This window comes from Monodon monoceros, unplaced genomic scaffold, assembly GCF_005190385.1.
Source record: "Monodon monoceros isolate NGI ecotype Baffin Bay Population unplaced genomic scaffold, NGI_Narwhal_1 Super_Scaffold_3, whole genome shotgun sequence".
Lineage (NCBI taxonomy): Eukaryota > Metazoa > Chordata > Mammalia > Artiodactyla > Monodontidae > Monodon > Monodon monoceros.
The window spans coordinates 70,455,171-70,475,102 of NW_021703780.1; the positions used below are offsets into that span (position 1 = coordinate 70,455,171).

The 19,932-nt window shown below is 41.7% G+C and overlaps 1 protein-coding gene across 6 annotated transcripts in view; it reads right to left on the reverse strand.

Annotated features, from left to right (window-relative positions):
- The window catches only part of ARHGEF3 (Rho guanine nucleotide exchange factor 3), a 303,522-nt gene that overhangs the window by 12,618 nt on the left and 270,972 nt on the right, over positions 1–19,932 (reverse strand). For all 6 annotated transcript variants that reach the window (XM_029243387.1, XM_029243386.1, XM_029243388.1 and 3 more), the window contains 5 exons: positions 14,448–14,618; positions 11,503–11,565; positions 9,038–9,134; positions 8,810–8,886; positions 3,735–3,992 (listed from right to left, as the gene is read on the reverse strand). In XM_029243387.1, the coding sequence (XP_029099220.1) occupies positions 3,735–3,992; positions 8,810–8,886; positions 9,038–9,134; positions 11,503–11,565; positions 14,448–14,618 (666 nt within the window). The remainder of the gene's footprint in view (positions 1–3,734; positions 3,993–8,809; positions 8,887–9,037; positions 9,135–11,502; positions 11,566–14,447; positions 14,619–19,932) is intronic.

Here is a 19,932-nt window from a genome sequence, read left to right on the forward strand (position 1 = left end):
TCTTCCTGGACCGGGGATCAAATGCGTGTCCCCTGCATTGGCAGGTAGATTCTTAACCACTGAGCCACCAGGGAAGTCTCTCCTTGCTTTTAAAGACCTTTGTGGGGCTTCCCATGTACCTAGAGCCCGTGCTCCGCAACAAGACAAGCCACCACGAGAAGCCCGCACACCGCAACGAACATAGCCCCTGCTCGCCGCAACTAGAGAAAGCACACGTATAGCAACGAAGACCCAACGGAGCCAAAAAACAACAACAACAACAAAAAACACCTTTGCATTAATTGCTGTGGTTCATCTTATCTGCTATTACTAGGTGTACCCGGGCAGCTGGAATTAATCAGTACCTGAGTCAATTTTCTGAATTTCCTGCAAGTATCCAGGAAACCAGAAGGAACATGTACTATAAGCATAAAGATATGTTCATTTCCTAATTTAACTCAGGAACTGAACAGCAGGCCTTTCACGTGAAGATTAATAAACTCAAAAGCCACAGTGGCTCCTTAGGCAGCTATGACTACTCTCAAATGCTGCTTTTCTCTCAGGTGTTTGAAAAAATAAAAAGAGACAAAAGAATGGAAACAATTGTTGTTATTCCATATTCTATGTCTATATTTATCATAGTAACTCAGGGTTCGCTTTCATTTACTGAAAATATTATTTTGTATTTATATTGACCTGTATACCATGAACTAATCCACCTGCATATCATGTCTAATCTCTCTGCACTGCTTCTTGAGAGGAATTTATTTTGCAGAACTGCAGAGAGGAATAAAGTTACATATAGCAGATTGCCAATAGCAAACAGTCATGGTAGTTGTGCATTTAAATTAAATTTATTGTTGCATCTCTCATTTGGGTTCAAACTGAAGGGCAGGGGCTGGTAAAGGAAGATGATAAAAGATACCCATAACAGAACAGGGATTAAACCCACACATGCTGGAATCGTCATCCTCAAAGTAGAATCTGAAGGTCCTGTCTGTCTAGTCCCTTGTGCAGTAATATCATCTACTTGTCGGCTCCCGATATGGACCAAGAATAGCAGCCTTCACTGCTGTTGCATCAAAAGCAGGACTGTTCTTCTCATTGATTCCAGTGATATTTTTTTAAGGAATTGAAACAGTGGCAGGCAGAGGGAAGAGATGGTCTGCAGGATCATTTTCTGGCTGGAACAATCCTTAGAATTTAAAACATTAAACAACCAGATCTGGAATATATGAATATCCAAAGTTCTATTTTAAGATGTTCTCTTTGGGGGGAAATTTCTATCAACACTCCAAAACACTATTAAGAAATTCTAATACAGATGTGGTAGTTTACCCACTACATTAAAAGCAAGACCTTTCTTTAGATCTAATCATAAGACTGAACGCTTGGTGCAGAAGCAATTTACTTAAGAGTTCCTTGATTTTTCCCTTTTCATAGGTGGAAAATTTATTCAGGGCACATATAAGTCAAGCTACATTGGCACTGTGCGTTTAATGGTTATCAAACATTCACAATGCACTCAGGAGTACAGGGCTAAATATTTCTGTTCATCTAGGGTAATGCCACAGGGATTTTGAAAAGAAGGGGGAAAAACAGCTGTGCCTATATAGTGTAAATGGGCATTTAGAAGGCTTGCTTTGCAGACATTTTCAAATGCAGGTATACCATGCTTCACACATAAATCTGCCTGAATAACTAGGTGCAGATTCAACTTTCTAAAATGGCATCACATTTTATGCACGAGGGAAACTGGTGCATCCTTTCATATTGCAAACAATCATATTCTTATCTGTTTTTAAATTTAAACTTTAGCTCACTGGGTGTTTTTTGAAAACAAAGCATTATTCTTTCATGCTGCATATTAAAAAGAAGAAATCTTTACCGTAAAATTCAGAGCAGGCTTGTTTGCTTCAAAAAAGTAATTATTTAGACTAGTTTGAGCTCCCTGTTGTTCTCATTTCTACAGACCACACACTTGCTGGGATGAAATATGGAGAGGAGGCAATGCTATTCCCAGTAATGAAAACAGACACGATGAAGTGAGATGGGCTTCATCCCTGGTGTCTGCATCCCCCATCATGCTGGACTGGTAGGCTAGTCAGTATGTTGGGCCTGCCAGACACATCAAACACCTCTTGAATCAGAAGAAGTCTTTCCTTGTTCTTCTCTATCCCCTCACGGACAACTGGCCCAGCTCTGTACCAGTGAGGCCCCTCCACAAAGCCTGGTGGCTAGACAGCTCTCTGCAATTCCAAAGGCAACAGGGGCTTAAAGAAGTAGCCAGGCTTTCAGCTCCATAGGATCATAAAGAAGTGGAAAAGTCATAAGATTTGCAGTCTACACTGACAAGGTTCAGATATCAACTCCATTACTTGCTGGCCCTGGACTTGGGTGAGTTATTTAGCACCCCCAAGCCTGATCTGGAAAAGGAAAATGGCCCTAACATGAACAGGTACCTCACAGGTTATTATGAGGATTAAATGAGATACATAACCCATAAGGAAATTACATAAAGTTGATTTACTAGATGTTCACTCTACATGTCAGCAGGTGTTACTATTATTATTGCTGTTGTTGTTACTACTTACTATTAAGTAAGTTAAGTCTTTCTCTGGGAAGAGATAGGCAGTTTGCTCCACAGGCTCAAGGCTTCTGATTTTCTAATCACCTTTGCATATCACCTTCTGTTATTGTCCCAGATCCAGGCAGGGAATGAGCTCTTTGAACTGGTCTCTTAGCCTCCATACCCACTGCTGACTCCCTAAGCAGGTTGCCAAGACCGCACATCTGGATCACCGCAGCATCCTCCCAGCTTGCTTCCCTGTCCCTAGTCTCCTCTGTCCCCTGTCCTACAGATGAAGAGTAACATGTCCAAGATTACACAGCTGGTCAGTGATGGAGCTGGGATTTGAACGTTGAATCTAAGCTACTTAAAAAACAAAAGCACAACAAAGGAAAAATGTCTCAAATTGATATTTTAAACCCCCTATAACCAATGTGAACCACCACCCTCTGCCCCTTCTCCTGCTGCTTTCTGAGTATCGTTAACCCCAGGCAGACTGATCCATGGCATTCCCTGGCATGACCTGTCCTGTCCTTTCTTCACATCTTTGCCCAGGCCATTTGCTCCTTGGGCCTGTCATCTCCTGTGCCCTGCCCCGCAGAGCACCACAATCAGAACTGAGCTCTCTGGGCAGAATGCTCACAGTTCACCATAGTCTCACAATATGGACCCCATTTTTCCTGGTCTTCTATTCCTGCTACGGAAGAATCCGTATTTCCCAAACCACCCAGCCCCATACTCAGTACAGTTGCTGGGGAGTAGGTCTGACTAGTCTGCATGTTTCAATCTGGGGCCAAGGAGAGCTGGGTCTTAAATGGGTGTTGACTTCACAAATGGGCTTTGGTAAAAGGTAAAAGGCAACTCTCATTTGCTAACTAAACAAAGCTATTCAATTTAAAATCTCCACAGAGATCTTAACCCTCACAATCAGCAACTGTTAACAAACAGATTGTAGAGTTACCTATATAGAATCAAGAAATTTTAGAATTAAAGGGACTTTGGAGTGCCTTTCATGTAAATACTGCACTTTATAGATTATGAATAGTGCTGATTTGCAAAATCAAAACATGGTTAATGTCAGAGCCAAGCCTGGAACCCAAGATTCCTGAGTCCTCGTACCCAGGGACCCTTCATCTTCTAGCCATTGGGGAAAACAATAAGGGAAGACAGAAAGAAACAAACTCACAGCTTCTTCCAGGTGCTGCTGATCCGGATTATCATTTGGTGTGTGCCTCAAGATTTCTCGAAGAAGCAGAGGGTATTTCACCAGACGGCTCCTTGGAATATCAAGGAAATTCCAGAGATCTAGTTTGCGGCTAAAGGGGGATTCTAAACATCGCTGTAGGAAATCTTGGACTCGGTGATCTTGTTTTTTGTGGTCCAGCAGAGCTTTGGCAGCTACTTGATTGCTGCAGTAGCTGTCGTAGGAGCTGAGACAAGGCAGCTAAGAAAGGAACATTAAAAGAGGGTTGGAGCATTAAAATAATTGTGCTCTGAAGCTACATGCTAACATCACTCATTGGGACTGAACAAAACCTAACTGGTCTCCAGGCCTGGCCAACATTCCTTTATCTAGATGGCTGGAGGAGACAGAAATGGAATCTTTAAAATGGCAGGCAATGGATAGTGCTTTAAGCTCCTGCTTGCTTGCACAAAGTTATTTTCTTAGTGGCATGTTTACTTTCTTGATTGTTAACACCTCAATAATTTGTTTGCATTTCTGCCAATCTAAGCTAGACACAAAAGAACTGGAATTACTGTATATGCACACAATTCAGAATTTTCCTAAACTGGAATTATTGCATATGCAAACAGAATTGTCCTAAACTTTCAAAAGTATCTGGTGAGAGGAAAGTCTCCTATATTTTTTTAAATACAGGTTCTTTTAGAATTATTAATAAGAAACTAATCTAGAAGACTTAGTGGCTCAAAAAGAAAGGAGTCAGACTCCACAGCCTAGCCCTTTGCATGGCCCAGTGCAAGCACCTCTACATCAGTTTTAAGGTACCTGATTCCAAGGCGGACCAAATATAAAGAACTCCAAGAAGTTAAAGCAAAAGTATAATTACTAAAAAATTAGATGCAGAAAGCATTTAGAAACATCTTTTAAATTAGTTCTGACAGGCCAGAATGATTCTTGGCTACACCTAATGGTTAACATCACAATTCCATGCAAAGAACAATTTAAGCTTAAAGACTTTGGAATACTTCAAGTCCACTATTTTCCTTCCAGAGAAATACTACTTTCCCTGACATGTCCCATCAGTCACATGGTGCAAACAAGGAGTCAGAGACTCAGTGAAAGCGCTGCTCATCTTCCTTTTCCACTTCTCCCTATGATAGCATCCTCATGCACGGGTTGTCAGCTTCCAGAAAGTCACTGGAGGCAATAAAATGCAGCCAATGGCCCTGCTGTGTTTGCTTATCTCCCTGAACTAGGAAGCCGCTTTTACCATAACACCTCCTCTGTGGAGGGATTCATTGCAAGACAGTGGCAAGAGGGTCTTTCATTTCTGCATCCTTAGTACTGTGCAATGGGCCTACTGTACAATAAACATTCAAAGTTTGTATTCTGAATGGACAAATGAAAGAATGTTTAATGGATTACCAGATTAGGTAATATTTGATGGTTTGTGAACACAGCTTAAAAATAAGTTGTGGCAGCATCTGAACAATGGGTCAAAGTTTAACTATTCTGCTACTTCTTTTATACCTTTATTTGAAATTATTTTCAGTGACTGAAACCAAACAAGATACCATGAAAGTAATGTTTTAAAAGTTCACTGTTGGGCTTCCCTGGTGGTGCAGTGGTTGGGAGTCCGCCTGCCGATGCAGGGGACATGGGTTCGTGCCCCGGGCCGGGAAGATCCCACATGCCGCGGAGCGGCTGGGCCCATGGGCCATGGCTGCTGAGCCTGCGTGTCCGGGGCCTGTGCTCCGCAACGGGAGAGGCCACAACAGTGAGAGGCCCGCGTACCGCAAAAAAAAAAAGTTCACTGTTGAGTTTAACATTCTTTGGAAATGCCTACCTTCTTTACATGTTATTAAAAACCTCTGTTGGTGTTAAAAAGAATTACAGAAGTTCTTTTCTCAGTTATATTTGAAAGTAATGATAATTGGTGCTTACACACACAGACACACACACACACACACATGCACGCACAAACACCCTGGATGTGTAATGTTTAAAAGTTCACTGTCGAATTTAACATTCCTTGGAAATGTCTACGTTCCTTACATGTTATTTAAAAAAACCCATCTATTTGTGTTAAAAAGAGCTACAGAAATTCTTTCCTCAATGTTGTATTTGAAAGTAATGATGATTGGTACTTACACACACACACACACACACACACACACACACACACACACTCTCTCTCTCTCTCTCTCTCCAGATGTGGCGCTGTGGCTTGTAATTTAGATCTTCAGAATTAATTAAAAAGAGACTCAGGCCCTCTTATTTTCATTTCCACTTCCTGGCTTTTTAAAAAGACCTGGAAATGCCCAATGTTTTCATTACGGAGAAACAAATCAGTAGTAACCATCAGATGTAAACTATCAAGGAACCCCAACCACATGGGCCGCTTGCTGTCCAATGGACCATTACCTTCTCTGATCCTGCCGCCTCTGCTGCCATGGCAACCAAATCTGGCTCTGGTCCTGTGTTCACTGCTCACAAGGTGCTCATTTCCTGAGCATAACCTGAAAAGCTATCTGGTTCAGCCCACTGGCTAGAAAAAGCCACAGGTGACCTTTAACTAGATAGGGAATGAAGAATATACACATCTTGGTTCCAAAATACGCTGTGATAACTCAGTAGTTAAGACGACAGACTCTGGAACCAGGGAGTATCATGTTCAAAGCCTAACTCAGACAGTTAATAGTCAGGTGACCCTTCAGAAGCCTCAGTTTCCCCACTTACAAAATGCACATACTAATGTCCTCTTTTAGTGAGATACTGCGATATGGCAGACAGAAAGTGTAACAAGAGCTTGGCTCCTGGTTAAGAATCGGTAAGTAATAGCTATTATTAATATTAATATTTAACCCTAGAATATTTTCATTGAAGAAACTGTGGTTGAGAGAAACAAAACTACTTGCTCAGCTGGAGGCAAAACCAGTCTGAAATGTGTTTGGCCTCCCCACCACCCTCAAAAGCTCTCAACTATTCACCATCTCTTTAAGTAGACTATCAAGAATTTCTAAGGGAAACTCTCAGCCTTTTTTTTAAAGAAATTCTTTCTATCTTCCTAACATGAAAAGTGATAGAGCAAATGTATTTTTTTGCTTCCGTGTACCCTGCCTCTCTCTTTGGAATGAAAATTTAATGAGAACCCAAATTAACATGAGAACTTGCTGCCTTGGAGACTTGATAAATTACCTCATTACTGAAAAAAACATTAGCATGAAGATGTCACTTGGGAAGTTGTTTCTTTATGAGAAGGGGAGGCTTATGAGAACACGCCAACCTATGGTTACTGATCCCCAGTAATGAGGGTGGTTCCCTGAAAAAAACCCACCACTCTGTTTAAGGTCTTCAAAGTAATTGATTCATTCTAAGGTCAAAAGGACTGGCCAGGGCTCTCACTTGGGAAACTCACTTGTTTAAAAGGTTTTTTTTTTTTTTTTCACTTTTTTCCTTTGGGGGGAAAAAATCAATTTTTCATGGGTTGAATGGGCTCTGACTTTTCTCATTCAAAGTCCACTAAGATGTTTATTTTGTTCTGTTAAAAAGACCAGAACTCAAACAGATGTACCCCTTGGTTTACAATTCCCACTCACATGGACACATCTGCAGTTAAAAGAGGGAAAACATTTAACTGCTCATCGGTCCTGATGAATAAGGACTGTTTCTCATGAGGTCTGGTAACAGTGGGCCAGTTGTTTAATTTTAGGCTACTCTTCAAGCTGCAAGTTCCCATTTGATGTGGGAAGTGTCCAGATAGCAATGGACCGGCATGGTCAAACTTCTTTGGGGTATGTACAGAAAATGACTGCAAAATCTAACCCCATATCAAACTAATTTCCTAATGAAGTGCATTTATTTCAGAAAAAAAATTAGTAACAAGGCAAATGCGTTCATTTTTGCTTCTGGCATGAACTGACAATTTGTATATGACGTCTGAGGAAACCTTGTAGTTCTACATTGCCATCTTGTCAAAAACAGAGGGGTCATCATGTTATTCTGGAGTTGTGCCCTCACTCCCACCAAAGCAATCCACAGACTGAGGAAGTTTAAGAAAGATTGAGCCAGACTCTCTCTTCTCATTACACTTCCTCTGTCTCCAGCTAGCTAACTCTCTTTAGAGAAATTTATCTGTGGGCTAATGAAGTTAAGACATCTAACTTGGCTCATAATAAAATCAAAGTCAAAAATGTAAGATGAATGATCTCTCCTGAAATATTAAGGCATGTTTTCTAAATTATTCATCTTACAACATTACTTGCCTTTCAGATACCCTTGGGATATTTTAGCCTCAGTGCTAAAATTGACTCCTGAACTAACCTGGAGCAGGGGTGGAACACTCGAGGGCTCACAGAAGGAAACAGAAATGCATAACAGGGAGTGGTGGGGACTGTGGCAAAATAGAGAGTGCATGCCTTGTCTAAAATAAATTACAACTGAACAACCACGTTATGCACTCAGTACACCACCAGTTCAGCCCCAGAACCATAAATTAGAACCCGTAACCTAAAGTCACAGGTGATTTCTTCAATTAGGAAAGGGTATGGGTTATATTGGGATAAAGATCAGCATAATAGCCAGCTCTCCTAAGAAGTTACTTAGGATCAGATATATGCTAAACACTAACAACATTTATGAAATGACATTTGACCATAAGAGGTTTTTTTTGTAGCATGAATAAAAGCTTTCTTAGTGATGGACAGGAAGCTGTACATAAATTTTTACTAGAATAAAAAATGTAATAATTATATTCATAATTGGCCTCATGTGAATATTAACTAGTTTTACTTTCTTTAATATGAAACTAGTAACAATTTCACGTGTGCCTTTACTTCTTTTATTGTACAAAGGCCATGTTATCTTTAAATGCAGTACATTTATAATAATAAAAAAATTGTTTCCATGCTTTGAGGAGATAAAGGCTAAATGTAATGATAAATTTTACTAGAAATTTGCTATTTTAATTTTTTCTGATGTGAAACCAGTGTGTGCCAATAAAACGAGTCTTGCTAAAATGAAACTCCGTCTACATTATTGAAATTTATCTTCAATCAAGACCAGAGAACTTTTCTTACCCAGCCCACGAGGATGGGGCCAACGTGCTCAGTTGAGCCATCGGGCTTCCGTACATCTCGAAGCTGACTAAGGAGGTCTGGTAAAAAAACAAACAGAATGCTTATTTTGAATGCTTATATGAACAGGGCTGGGAGATTCTGGGTTACTCACATTATTACATAACCATGACTGGTTATAAGACAACTCAAGGCTACAAGTCAAGACTCATTCTGGGAACAAAATTATACCTTCGTGTAGAGGAATCAGGGAGTCCAGTGTTCCAAAAATTTGATTCAACTCTTGTTCTGTCATTATGGAGAGTTTCAGCATGGGGTCATGATAGGCCTGCACAAGAAGGGCAAGAGATGGAGGCAAACATTTAAAATCAGAGGAAGTAAGTTGTTAATGTAAATGCCTTCTGAGAGGCCCTACGCAATAACAAAATATTTGGCTCTCCCCACGACTTCTCCCATAATGCTGCACAAACAGCAGATGGGTGTGGTTGGAGCAGATGAGAATCCAGCATTGCCTTGAGCCTTTTGTGGTTGTTGATAAACCAAAGCAGATTTTTTTAAAGCTTCTTTTTTTAAAATTCTAGTATATCTTACATCTCGGAAAGGGCACAAATCCTAAGTATAGCGCAGATTTGATTTGTATAATGTTTTAAAAATTAACTTTATTGAAGGTCTAGCAGCTTGAAAAACTCCCACTTTATACAAAATTAGTTACTAGCAGGTTATTTTTCAATTAGTCCATATTTAAACTAAGTAAAGGAAGGGGGAAAAAAAAGGTGCTTGGTATCCTTTACTATGGATTTGAAGCAAAGAGGGCAAAATCTCTGCCAATCTTATTACCTCTTATTAATGACAATTAAACCACATGAACACATAAATATACCCAGGGCACTGCAATAGAATACAAACACTCAGACCGCACAGTCCCTGCCTTGAAGGAGTTTTATAAAGCTAATTGGGAAGATTAAAAAAACAAAAGGCATGGAAAATTAAATATATGTTTAAAAAATAGTTCAAGATTAAAAATAGGACAGTTATCACACTGCAGCAAAAATTCATCAAATCATAACTGCTCTAGAGGATTGGAGAATTAGAGGTAGAATGGCTAAGGGAGAATTTAAAGATGAGCTGCTTGGCATAGAGAAGGAGGCCGTAAGTACTGTTGAAGAAAGTACTGAGACTTGAGTTTGCTTCTGGAAGATAGGTGGATATGGATGGTTGAAAGGAAAGGGAAGGGTTTCCAGGAAGGTAGGACCAGCAAAGCAAAGGATAGAAGTGAAAAAGGGAAATCTTGATGCAGGAAGAAGGAGTTGGACTTATGACCAGAAAGATGTCTCCCAGAGTTAAATGCTTTCTTTTTCTTTTTTTTTTAAATTAATTATATTTATTTATTTTTGGCTTCGTTGGGTCTTCACTGCTGCGCATGGGCTTTCTTTAGTTGCGGCGAGCAGAGGCTATTCTTCGTTGAGGTGCACCGGCTTCTCATCGCGGTGGCTTCTCTTGTTGCAGAGCACGGGCTCCAGGAGCACAGGCTCAATAGTTGTGGTGCACGGGCTTAGTTGCTCCGCAGCACGTGGGATCTTCCCTGACCAGGGCTCAAACCCGTGTCCCCCTGCATTGGCAGGCGGATTCTTTTTTTTTTTTTTTTTTGCAGTACGCGGGCCTCTCACTGTTGTGGCCTCTCCTGTTGCGGAGCACAGGCTCCGGACACGCAGACCCAGCGGCCATGGCTCATGGGCCCAGCCGCTCCGCGGCATGTGGGATCTTCCCGGACTGGGGTACGAACCCATGTCCCCTGCATCGGCAGGCGGACTCTCAACCACTGCGCCACCAGGGAAGCCCCGGCAGGCGGATTCTTAACCACTGCGCCACCAGGGAAGCCCCTAAATGCCTTCTTTGTCCTCCCCAACTTCCTCCTCCTCAGCCCTGCCCAAAACTCAGTTTCTTGGCTGCTTCCAAGAAAAGCTTGGATAGCCATTTCTCAGGAATGCTACAGATGGGATAAAGTTGGACTAAGGACATTAGCATAAAGTTGGACTAAGGACACTTAAAAGAAGGGAAGTATCTTTACAACCCTCTGATTTTTCAAGGAGGCTGTGAGTATCAGATGAAGGATTCTGGATTTTATCCTCCATGGGGGTCAGTGGAATGGAAAGGTTTTCAAGGAAGGCTGTTGTCAAGACTACACAGACTACAAGGCATGAAATTCCTCTCCCTTCCCACACACAAAGTGATTAAAAACAAGTTTCCATATAAAAGACGCTAACTTACATGATAGTGTGCAGTTGCCTCAATGAACCACTTTACCCACTTACGGGATTGAAATGACTTTCTAAGACATGGTTCCAGTTTCAGATGTCTACACATTCTCTCCCAGGGATGAAGGGGACCTGCATGTGAGACTTCTAGGACAATGAAATGCATGTGAAGCCAGGCCCGATGAACACTTTCTGATTAAACTGAAGTATTCTTTCAGGTGCATCAGAGACATGCAGAGGAGAACCCCTAATGGTGCCAGATCTAGAGCCTTCCTGCTTTGAGACATTTTCCCCACTACTTGGTTTGTAGGTTCTTCTCAATTTTTGATGACCTCTCTTAGTCATAGAATGAGTACTAATAAAACACAATCTTAGAACTGTGAAATTACTCAGAGGAAAAAAGCAGGAGGTGACTCAAAGGACCACTGGATTCGAATGTACCTTTTTTGCCAATTTCAAGTCCTCTATTAAATCTTCTTCTCCTTGAGAAAGCTCAAAGATGGCCTGCAAGGAAAGGTAAAACACATTTACTGAACTTTCCTTTCATTTTTGAGACCAAATTCAACTGATGCTCAAAGCCCCAAATCTACTTATTTCTTAAGGATTTTTTTTTTTTTTTTTTTGGCGGTACGCGGGCCTCTCACTGTTGTGGCCTCTCCCGTTGCGGAGCACAGGCTCCGGACGGACAGGCTCAGCGGCCGTGGCTCACGGGCCCAGCCGCTCCGTGGCATGTGGGATCCTCCCGGACCGGGGCACAAACCCGCGTCCCCTGCATCGGCAGGTGGACTCTCAACCACTGCACCACCAGGGAAGCCCTCTTAAGGATTTTTAAAGGATTCTTAAAAAGTTAAATTGACCGAAGCAATTGCATCTAGTGGCTAAAACCTACAAAGAAAAGATTTTGCAAAACTTCTGTGTAATGTGCCTATTTGTTTGTGGGAGAAAGAGTTTCCACATATGTTTCTAATCCAACAAGTCATATTTCATTTACACAATTGTGATGCAGCTGAACAAGATGGAACTATTTTAGGTAAAATAATTAGAGTCTGAGCCATGGATTCCATGTCTCTTTTGTGAGTGGCAATCATAATAAATGATTCGGGGTCTGTTCTCAGTGATGGGCATGGAATTATTATTAATTGGGCCATCACAATTTGTCTTCCTTCTATTCAACAGAAGGTAAAATCTCAACAGAAAGCTTTATTCCCATCAGCCACTTGTCTTAAGGCTGTGTTGCAGGAAGAATCCGATATTTTATCACTCTAGATGTCTGGTGAAGTTAATTCATTCTAACTTACTTCTTGGCCCCGCACTGCACAATAAATAAAGTTACAGGAGCTGGCTGTGTGCAAGAGTGTGTAAATGGACGCAATGATTTGCTTCTGTTAAGCCATCGTAATTTAAGAGCGATGATGTGCAGAACACTCTTTCTCTCTCATCTGACAGTCTCAACTGTTGGCAAACTTTATGTTATTAAAGAACTACATGCCTGTGGTGACTACTACGTTTCTTTCAGACCAGAGGGAAGAGGTGAGCAGGCTTGGAGAACACCTCCATCCCCGGGGTTGGTGGAGAGCAGGACAATGAATGTGCTCCCTGGCCCAGCGGGCAGAGGCAGAACACTGCACTGGAGGCCAGTGCATGGTGACCCCTCTCAAGGCCCCCAGTAAAGCTTCCATGTCATGCCCTCCTGGTACTCTACTTTGTTTAACCTTTTATTTTGAAATAATTAGACTCACATGAGAAGTTACAAAAATAATACAGAGAGGTCCTGTATAGCCATTACTCAGCTTCCTCCAATGGTGGCAACTACAGAGCATTATCAAAACGAGGACAGGGGTGGTTGCAGTACAATTAAATATTTTTACTTGGACCTTCCTCAGATTTCCTTGTATGTCTGTCTTACCAGAGCGCAATGTGGCCCCCAAGAGAGGAAAACCACAGAACCCCACACTGGGATACACCACAGTCAGGCGTCTGTGGAGGGGGTGGGCAGCACAGCGTGGCTGTGAAGACCATGGGATTTGGTTCACCGCTCCAGCTCTGTAACCTTCTAGGGGGGTGACCTCGTGTTCACTGTACCTTAGTAATCTCTTCATCTGCAGAATCAATCCCCCCCTCCTTCCTTCCTTCCCACTGTACAAGTTATATATGCACACTATTACACAGAAAAGTATAAGGAGGAAAATTTAGAATTATCCACAATACCATTTGTTAACCACTGTTAAGATTCTGCCATATTTCTGCAAATGATTTTTTCAGTGTACATATTATTTTTTAATTATTTATTCATTTTTTAATAGACAAACATTGACATGGTTCAAAATTTACAGTGTAGGAATGGGCACATGGTGAAAACTTCCCTCTCACCTCCTCCTTCTCACCACCCAGTTCACCTCTCAGGAAGCAACAACGTTACCAGCTCCTTACATGTCCTTTCAGAAATATTTTATGCGTCTATAAGCAAATATGCGAGCCCGCGTGTGCGCACACACACACACACACACTCATTTTTACGTAAATGGTAGCATACTATACCACCCTATTTTGTGCCTTGCTTTATTCACCTAGCCATACATACATATCATCACTTCTCGTGTTTCTATAGTTACAGAATGTATGCACATTCACTATGGAACCAGGACCTGGTAATAGATGTTCAGGTTCTTTCTGGCACTATTGTAAACATTACTGTGATGAATAACCTTACACGTGCATCTTTTCATCTGTGTACAAGTGTGCCTGGCAGATAAAGTCCTAGAAAAGAATTGCGGAAGTCAAAGACCTAGAAAGTTTTTAAGTACTCCTTTTGCCAGCGTCAGGTTCTCTGCTAAAATAGATATTCCAAGGATTTCATTAGATGATGCACCTTTGAAGTGTTTAGCACAGCCTGGCACATGACAAGTTCTCTGTAAAGTAGTATTATCATAGCCATCTAGGCTACTGATACAGAAAATTTACAGGGAATGAAATTAACTGCATTCCATATTAAAGTTTTCCCCAAAACTGGATCAAAGTTTCATAAACTGAATATTTTAAAATATTCTAGAAGGTGCTATTAAAATATAAGTAAAATGATTATTTCTGTGAACTCTATGGTCCTATACAGACACTTCCTGATTCATCTTCTCTGTAAATTCAGATTTTCACATCAGTGTCTTTTTTTTTTTTTCCCCACATCAGTTTCTTTTAAAAGTCAGGGCCACACCCACCCAGCTGGATGCTGGTTTCTCAGCTCCTTACAAGGTCTGACATGCCCATTTGTCGTCCTTCTATCAATGCAGTGAAGAACTGACTTGGAGACCGCGGTGTAGACCTCAGCTTGGCTGTCGCCTTCAGTGTGCCTTGTTCTAGACACACGGGCAACTCCAGGGGTCCCAGCCTACCTCCTGACGTTTGATTTCCTTGGACGTGAGCATCTGATTGACGCACACGTCGAAGGTCTCACTCCACAGCTTGCTGTCTCTCCGCTTCGTGCTCGAGGGGGCGGCATTTCTGGACCAGGGTCTGGGGGCGAGGAGGTCAGGGCGGCTCTCGCTGCGGAAGCTGATGGAGCGCTAAACAATGAGAAAAACAAACCATCACGGGGGCAGCAGCAGGACTGGGTGGATCGTTTGAGTGGCTTCCTGTTACTGACAGAGCATAAATCAGACATTTGCAAGAAAGAGAGGACAATGTCACAAGGCCTGTGGGAAGTAGGGCATTGTCCTGTGCCTACGTGCTAAGGAAAATCGGGCAAGGGGCCGCTTTCAGAGACTTGAAGGGAGTATCCGTTCTGTGAGACCGGGATAACCAAGTGTACCACAGCACAAAAACATTTCAGGTCAAATACATGCGCAAAGGCGGCTCTCAGACAAGTGATGAGCTCTACTTTTCTCCCGTGGACACCTCCGCTCTTGAGAACAACAAAGGTTAACAGTAGTGGATGTCCTTTAAAAAAAAAAAGCAAAAGAACATCTGACCAGTACTCCTACTCTCCTCATCCTTCTGGGGACACTGCCTACTCTCCTTGGGTATCCCCTCTCACATAGTTTGGGTGGGCTCCCCCAGACCTGACCAATCAGAGTACTCCACCACCCTGGTTCAGAGGGGGACATGCGATTCCCTGAAATTTGCTGTGTGCTTCATGGAAGAAAGAGCAGAAGATTTTTCCTTTGGGATTGTAAGCTCACGAAATAACATAAGCAGGAGTTTCTTGAAGCAGCTCTCTCTGTTCACACAGAAGAGTGTGTCTACTATAGGAGAGAATAAAGGGACACACAGAATAAGGGATGGAGAGAGAGTCTGACGGAGGGAAGGAGGGAAGCAGCAAGCTCTACCCACACTCAGCCCCTGGATCTCAGTGTGCTTGAAGCCAGGAAGAGCCACTAAGACTAAGGGCTAATACTGATACATTCCTCTTTCTGTTTACCTTCGCCTCAGTTGTGGTTCTCTCTGTCAGTTACCATCCTGGCAGCAAATGATGCCTGTTCCAAGTTATGTTCTTATTTTACAAAGAGGTCCTGGTAGACTTTGGGGCGGTCTAATCATCCAAAGTCCTCCCCTGTGGCTGAAACATGCTACCACAGTGCTTTCTCTTGACAAATACAAATGATCAAGAAGACAGCTGAATGCATCATATTCAGCCTTCATCCTAGATGATTTCAACACACTTACTGGAAACTTTGCCAAAGCAATGAGGTGTTGCTGTGCTGAAAAGCCACATTCTTATTTAGCAAGTGTTCCCTGCCATGGCTGTGGCCACATGTCTATGGCCTTCAATGTGAAGTTCCAACTCCTTATTTTGGCACAGAAGTCCTCTTGTAATCTGACCACAGTCTATCTATCTAGAATCACCTCCTGCCACTCACCCATGAGCCCCCTATTCTCCAGCCCTACTAGGCTATCTGCCATTCCCTAAATGTACCACGCTTTGCCACTTGCTGTGCTTCCTTCAAGCAGCCTTCTTTTCCTGGAATGCTTTTCTTTCGTTGCCTTGCTGGCTAACTCCTAACTGTCCTTGGGATATAACTCAAATACCTCCTCTAGGAAGCCTTTACCAGTGTTCTCCCATCCTTTCCCAGAACAATTTGGACATCTCTCTGATATAATGATGATCAGATTTTATTATACTTATTGGTCACCTGCTCTGAATTATAAACTTCCTGAGGGCAGGAACTGACTTTGCATGTGACATATGAGCCGTCATCTCTGAGACGTTATAAGGTAGCTTCCAAATATTTTGAGATTCAACCATAAAATTTAAGAAAGTAAAGAAAATTTTAAAAGAACTATTCAACATAAGGGCATTGTTAAACAAGTTATAATTCATCTGCTTGACAGAATGTTATCTAGCCAATTAAGATAATTCTGATACTTTTAACAGCTAAAAATCCCTTCTTTGTAAGTTAAAATAAAATTAGGATTAAAATCTGTGTATTAACACTTCATAATTATGAAAAAATGCACATGAGCAAAGATACAAAGGGAATGCCACCAAATCTATTGTTTTTGCCTGATGACGTTATAGGTAATTTTCACCCTAGTTTACAAATTTGTATAATTCTAGAAAAATGAATAAATGAAAAACATAAAAAGAAACTGCCAAGGGGCTTCAGGGTATCACCACAACCTCTGGAAGCAGGAAGCGAGCTCTGTGTGCAAGCAGTAACACAGTTCCTCAGGCTGGCCTAGGCACCTGTGAGCTCCTGGGCTCATTAATGAGCTCATGATCACTGGACCAGCCCTGTGAGGGTCAAGAAAGTACTTGCTCCAAATGCATTTTACTAATGGTATCTCACAAATCCCTGTGATCTCTTGAAAACAGGCCTTTATAAACAGTGACCAGACTAATGCTTGCAGATCCCCCCAGCACTCAAAATCAATTAGCCACAGGCACGGAAAGGTCAAAACAAGCAAAGTGAGTCACCAAGTAACTCACTCATCTCAGTTTGCGGTTCTGATGCCAGCTGGGGCAGGAATTAAAGAGCAGAAAGAGAGGAAAACACAAAAAAGAAGATTCAAAATCAAAGACATTTTCCACTTTCACTTGAGAGAATCAACCGCCTTCTTTGTTGCAGTGTCAGCCCCTGACCAACTTCAAGTGTCCCCTCTCTCCACCACCAGTTTGAAAGTAATTTAGGCTAACTTTAAATTTTCATACAAAAATATATAAAATTAAGTACAAATCCCCTCATTTTCCCAAGTACACTTCCTAGAAGTAACTGCTATAAGTTTGTTCGAGGTCTTTCCACACCTTTTCTATGCATTTGCTGATATTCACAGAAAACAGAATGTCTTCTCTTTTCATTCAACAACATGTCTCTCCATGTTAGAATATAAGACCCACTCTTAAAAAAATATTAATTTATGGAGGTGAAATTCACATAACATGAAATTAACCTCTTTGAAAGTGAACAATTCAGCAGTTTTTAGTAGGTTCAGTGTTGTGCAACCACTACCTCTAGCTTGAAAACGTTTCCATTGTCCAAAGTCACTCATTCTTTTTTTTTTAACTGAGGTACAGTTGGTTTACGACACTATATTAGTTTCAGGTGTACAACATAGTGATTCAAACATTTTATAGATTATACTCCATTTATAGTTATTATAAAATATTGGTTATAATCCCTGTGCTATACAATATATCCTTGTAGCTTATTTATTTTATATATAGTAGTTTATACCTCTTAAGTCACCCATTCTTTTTTTTAATATCTTTATTGCAGTATAATTGCTTTACAATGTTGTGTTAGTTTCTACTGTACAACAAAGTGAATCATCTATATGTATATGTATATCCCCATATCCCCTCCCTCTTGAGCCTCTACCCATTCTTTTTAATGGCTACAGAGTTAGTGTCCCATAGTCTGGATGGACCACATGGATTTAATCAACCTCCAACTGATGGACATTAAAATCATTTCCAGTGTCTGGTTATTATAAAAAGTGCCTTAGTGAACATCCTTTATGTATTTATGGTGGTATTTCTGTAAAGTAGATTCCTTAAGTAGAATTCCTTGGTCTAAGAAGTATCAACTTCTTAACATTTGATAAGTACTGGCAAATTGACCTTCAAATAGTCTGTTCAACTTCATAGTCTCCAGAAAGGTATATGATAGTACCTTTTTCTACACACTCATCAATAGGATATTATTATCAATCTGATAGGAAGAACAAATACATCTTAATTTCAGTTTCATGTTTCAAACATAAGATTGAACATATTTTTATGTTTTTATTGAAAAATTTCCCAGAGTTGGAGACTGTTTTTCTGTTGCAGTTTGGGGGTAAAAAAGAGAGAGGTGAGCTATACTAGGGGAGCTCCATCTCTAAGAATTCCTGGTTTTGTCTTTCCTTAGCGATTGCTGGGCTTGGGTGCTAAGGGGGAAGGGACAGGGATGAAGTTCACCATGTATATCACAGAGGGGCCGTACATACTTGCCCATGCTTAGTACTTCCGATGAGTTCTCTCCGACCCTCACAACCACCCTGAAAGGTGAGAGTTTATTCCCATCTGGCTGATGATTAAACTGAGGCTAGGGAGGCTAAGGTACCTCCCCAGCTAGGATTCAAAATCAGATCTGTTTGACTCCAAAACCTGAGCTCTTTCTACTATGGGGACTGTACCTGCTGTTTACATGCAAATCATGCATTGCAGGGAGGTTTCAGTCAGATGGACTCAGCCTTCTTGGAGTTTAAGTCTAGTTAAGAAGAGGGAATGCATTTGCTCAGTTTTAGGAATAATGACTGAGTGGCTCTTTGACCAATCAAACTTCAGATTTACACCTTTAATTTGGATGGATTAAAACAAACATTTTGTCTTTTTAAAACTCCACTTAGAAAGGGGAAGGATGCTGAAAGGAAGAATCCCAAAGAAATAAAGAATGCTGGACAGAGGTATGGTTAGCAGCTGGCTGGCCCTGGAGACAGCTCACAGCCAACCAGGCCCAAGCCATGGGGGGCTGTTCATGACAGTGCTGACCACACACCATACCTGCACCCCTACCAGTCATCAGTACAGCTGGTCACAATTAGATGAGAGGATTGGAGCTGGTGGAGAAAAAGTGACTACTGCTAGGAGGAAGAACCCAAAGAAGAGGAATGCCTTGAGAGAGAGGAGAGCAGCCACATTCCTTCCAGTGCCCCTGCCACTGCCCATCCCCCTGCTCTGGCTCTCTTTCACCATGTGCTATTTGATATCATTTACCGGTTTGTTTCTGACATGTCTGTTTCCTCCCAATAGAAGGTAAGCTCCTTGAAAACAAGGATATCTATTTGTTCTGTTCACTGATGGATTCACCAACACTGGCACATGGTAGAACCTCAACAATTTTGCTTAATGAATGAATGTTGTTGCTTGTATGTGCTGGGCTCTGTGAGTGGGGCTTTAGAGCCCTGCTATGCTATGCCCAAGAGGTGAGGATTCCTACCCTTTTTTTATAGATGAGGAAACTTGAGGCTCAGAGAGGGTGATTCTTTGCTGAAGGTCATGCAGCTAATAAATGGTGCTCCAGAATTTAAACCCAGGTCAATGGTGAACTCAGGATGACAATCCACATCTGGTCTATTTGAGTCCAACTCTCCCCCACCCCTTGCAATTTTTTTTTAAATGCTTTTTTAAAAAAATTAATTAATTTTATTTTTGGCTGCGTTGGGTCTTCGTTGCTGCACGCGGGCTTTCTCTAGCTGCGGCGAGCAGGGACTGCTCTTCATTGCGGTGCGCAGGCTTCTCATTGCGGTGGCTTCTCTTGTTGCTGAGCACGGGCTCTAGGCGCACGGACTTCAGTAGTTGTGGCACGAGGGCTCGGTAGCTGTGGCTCGTGGGCTCGGTAGTTGTGGGTCGTGGGCTCTAGAGCGCAGGCTCAGTAGTTGTGGTGCACGGGCTTAGTT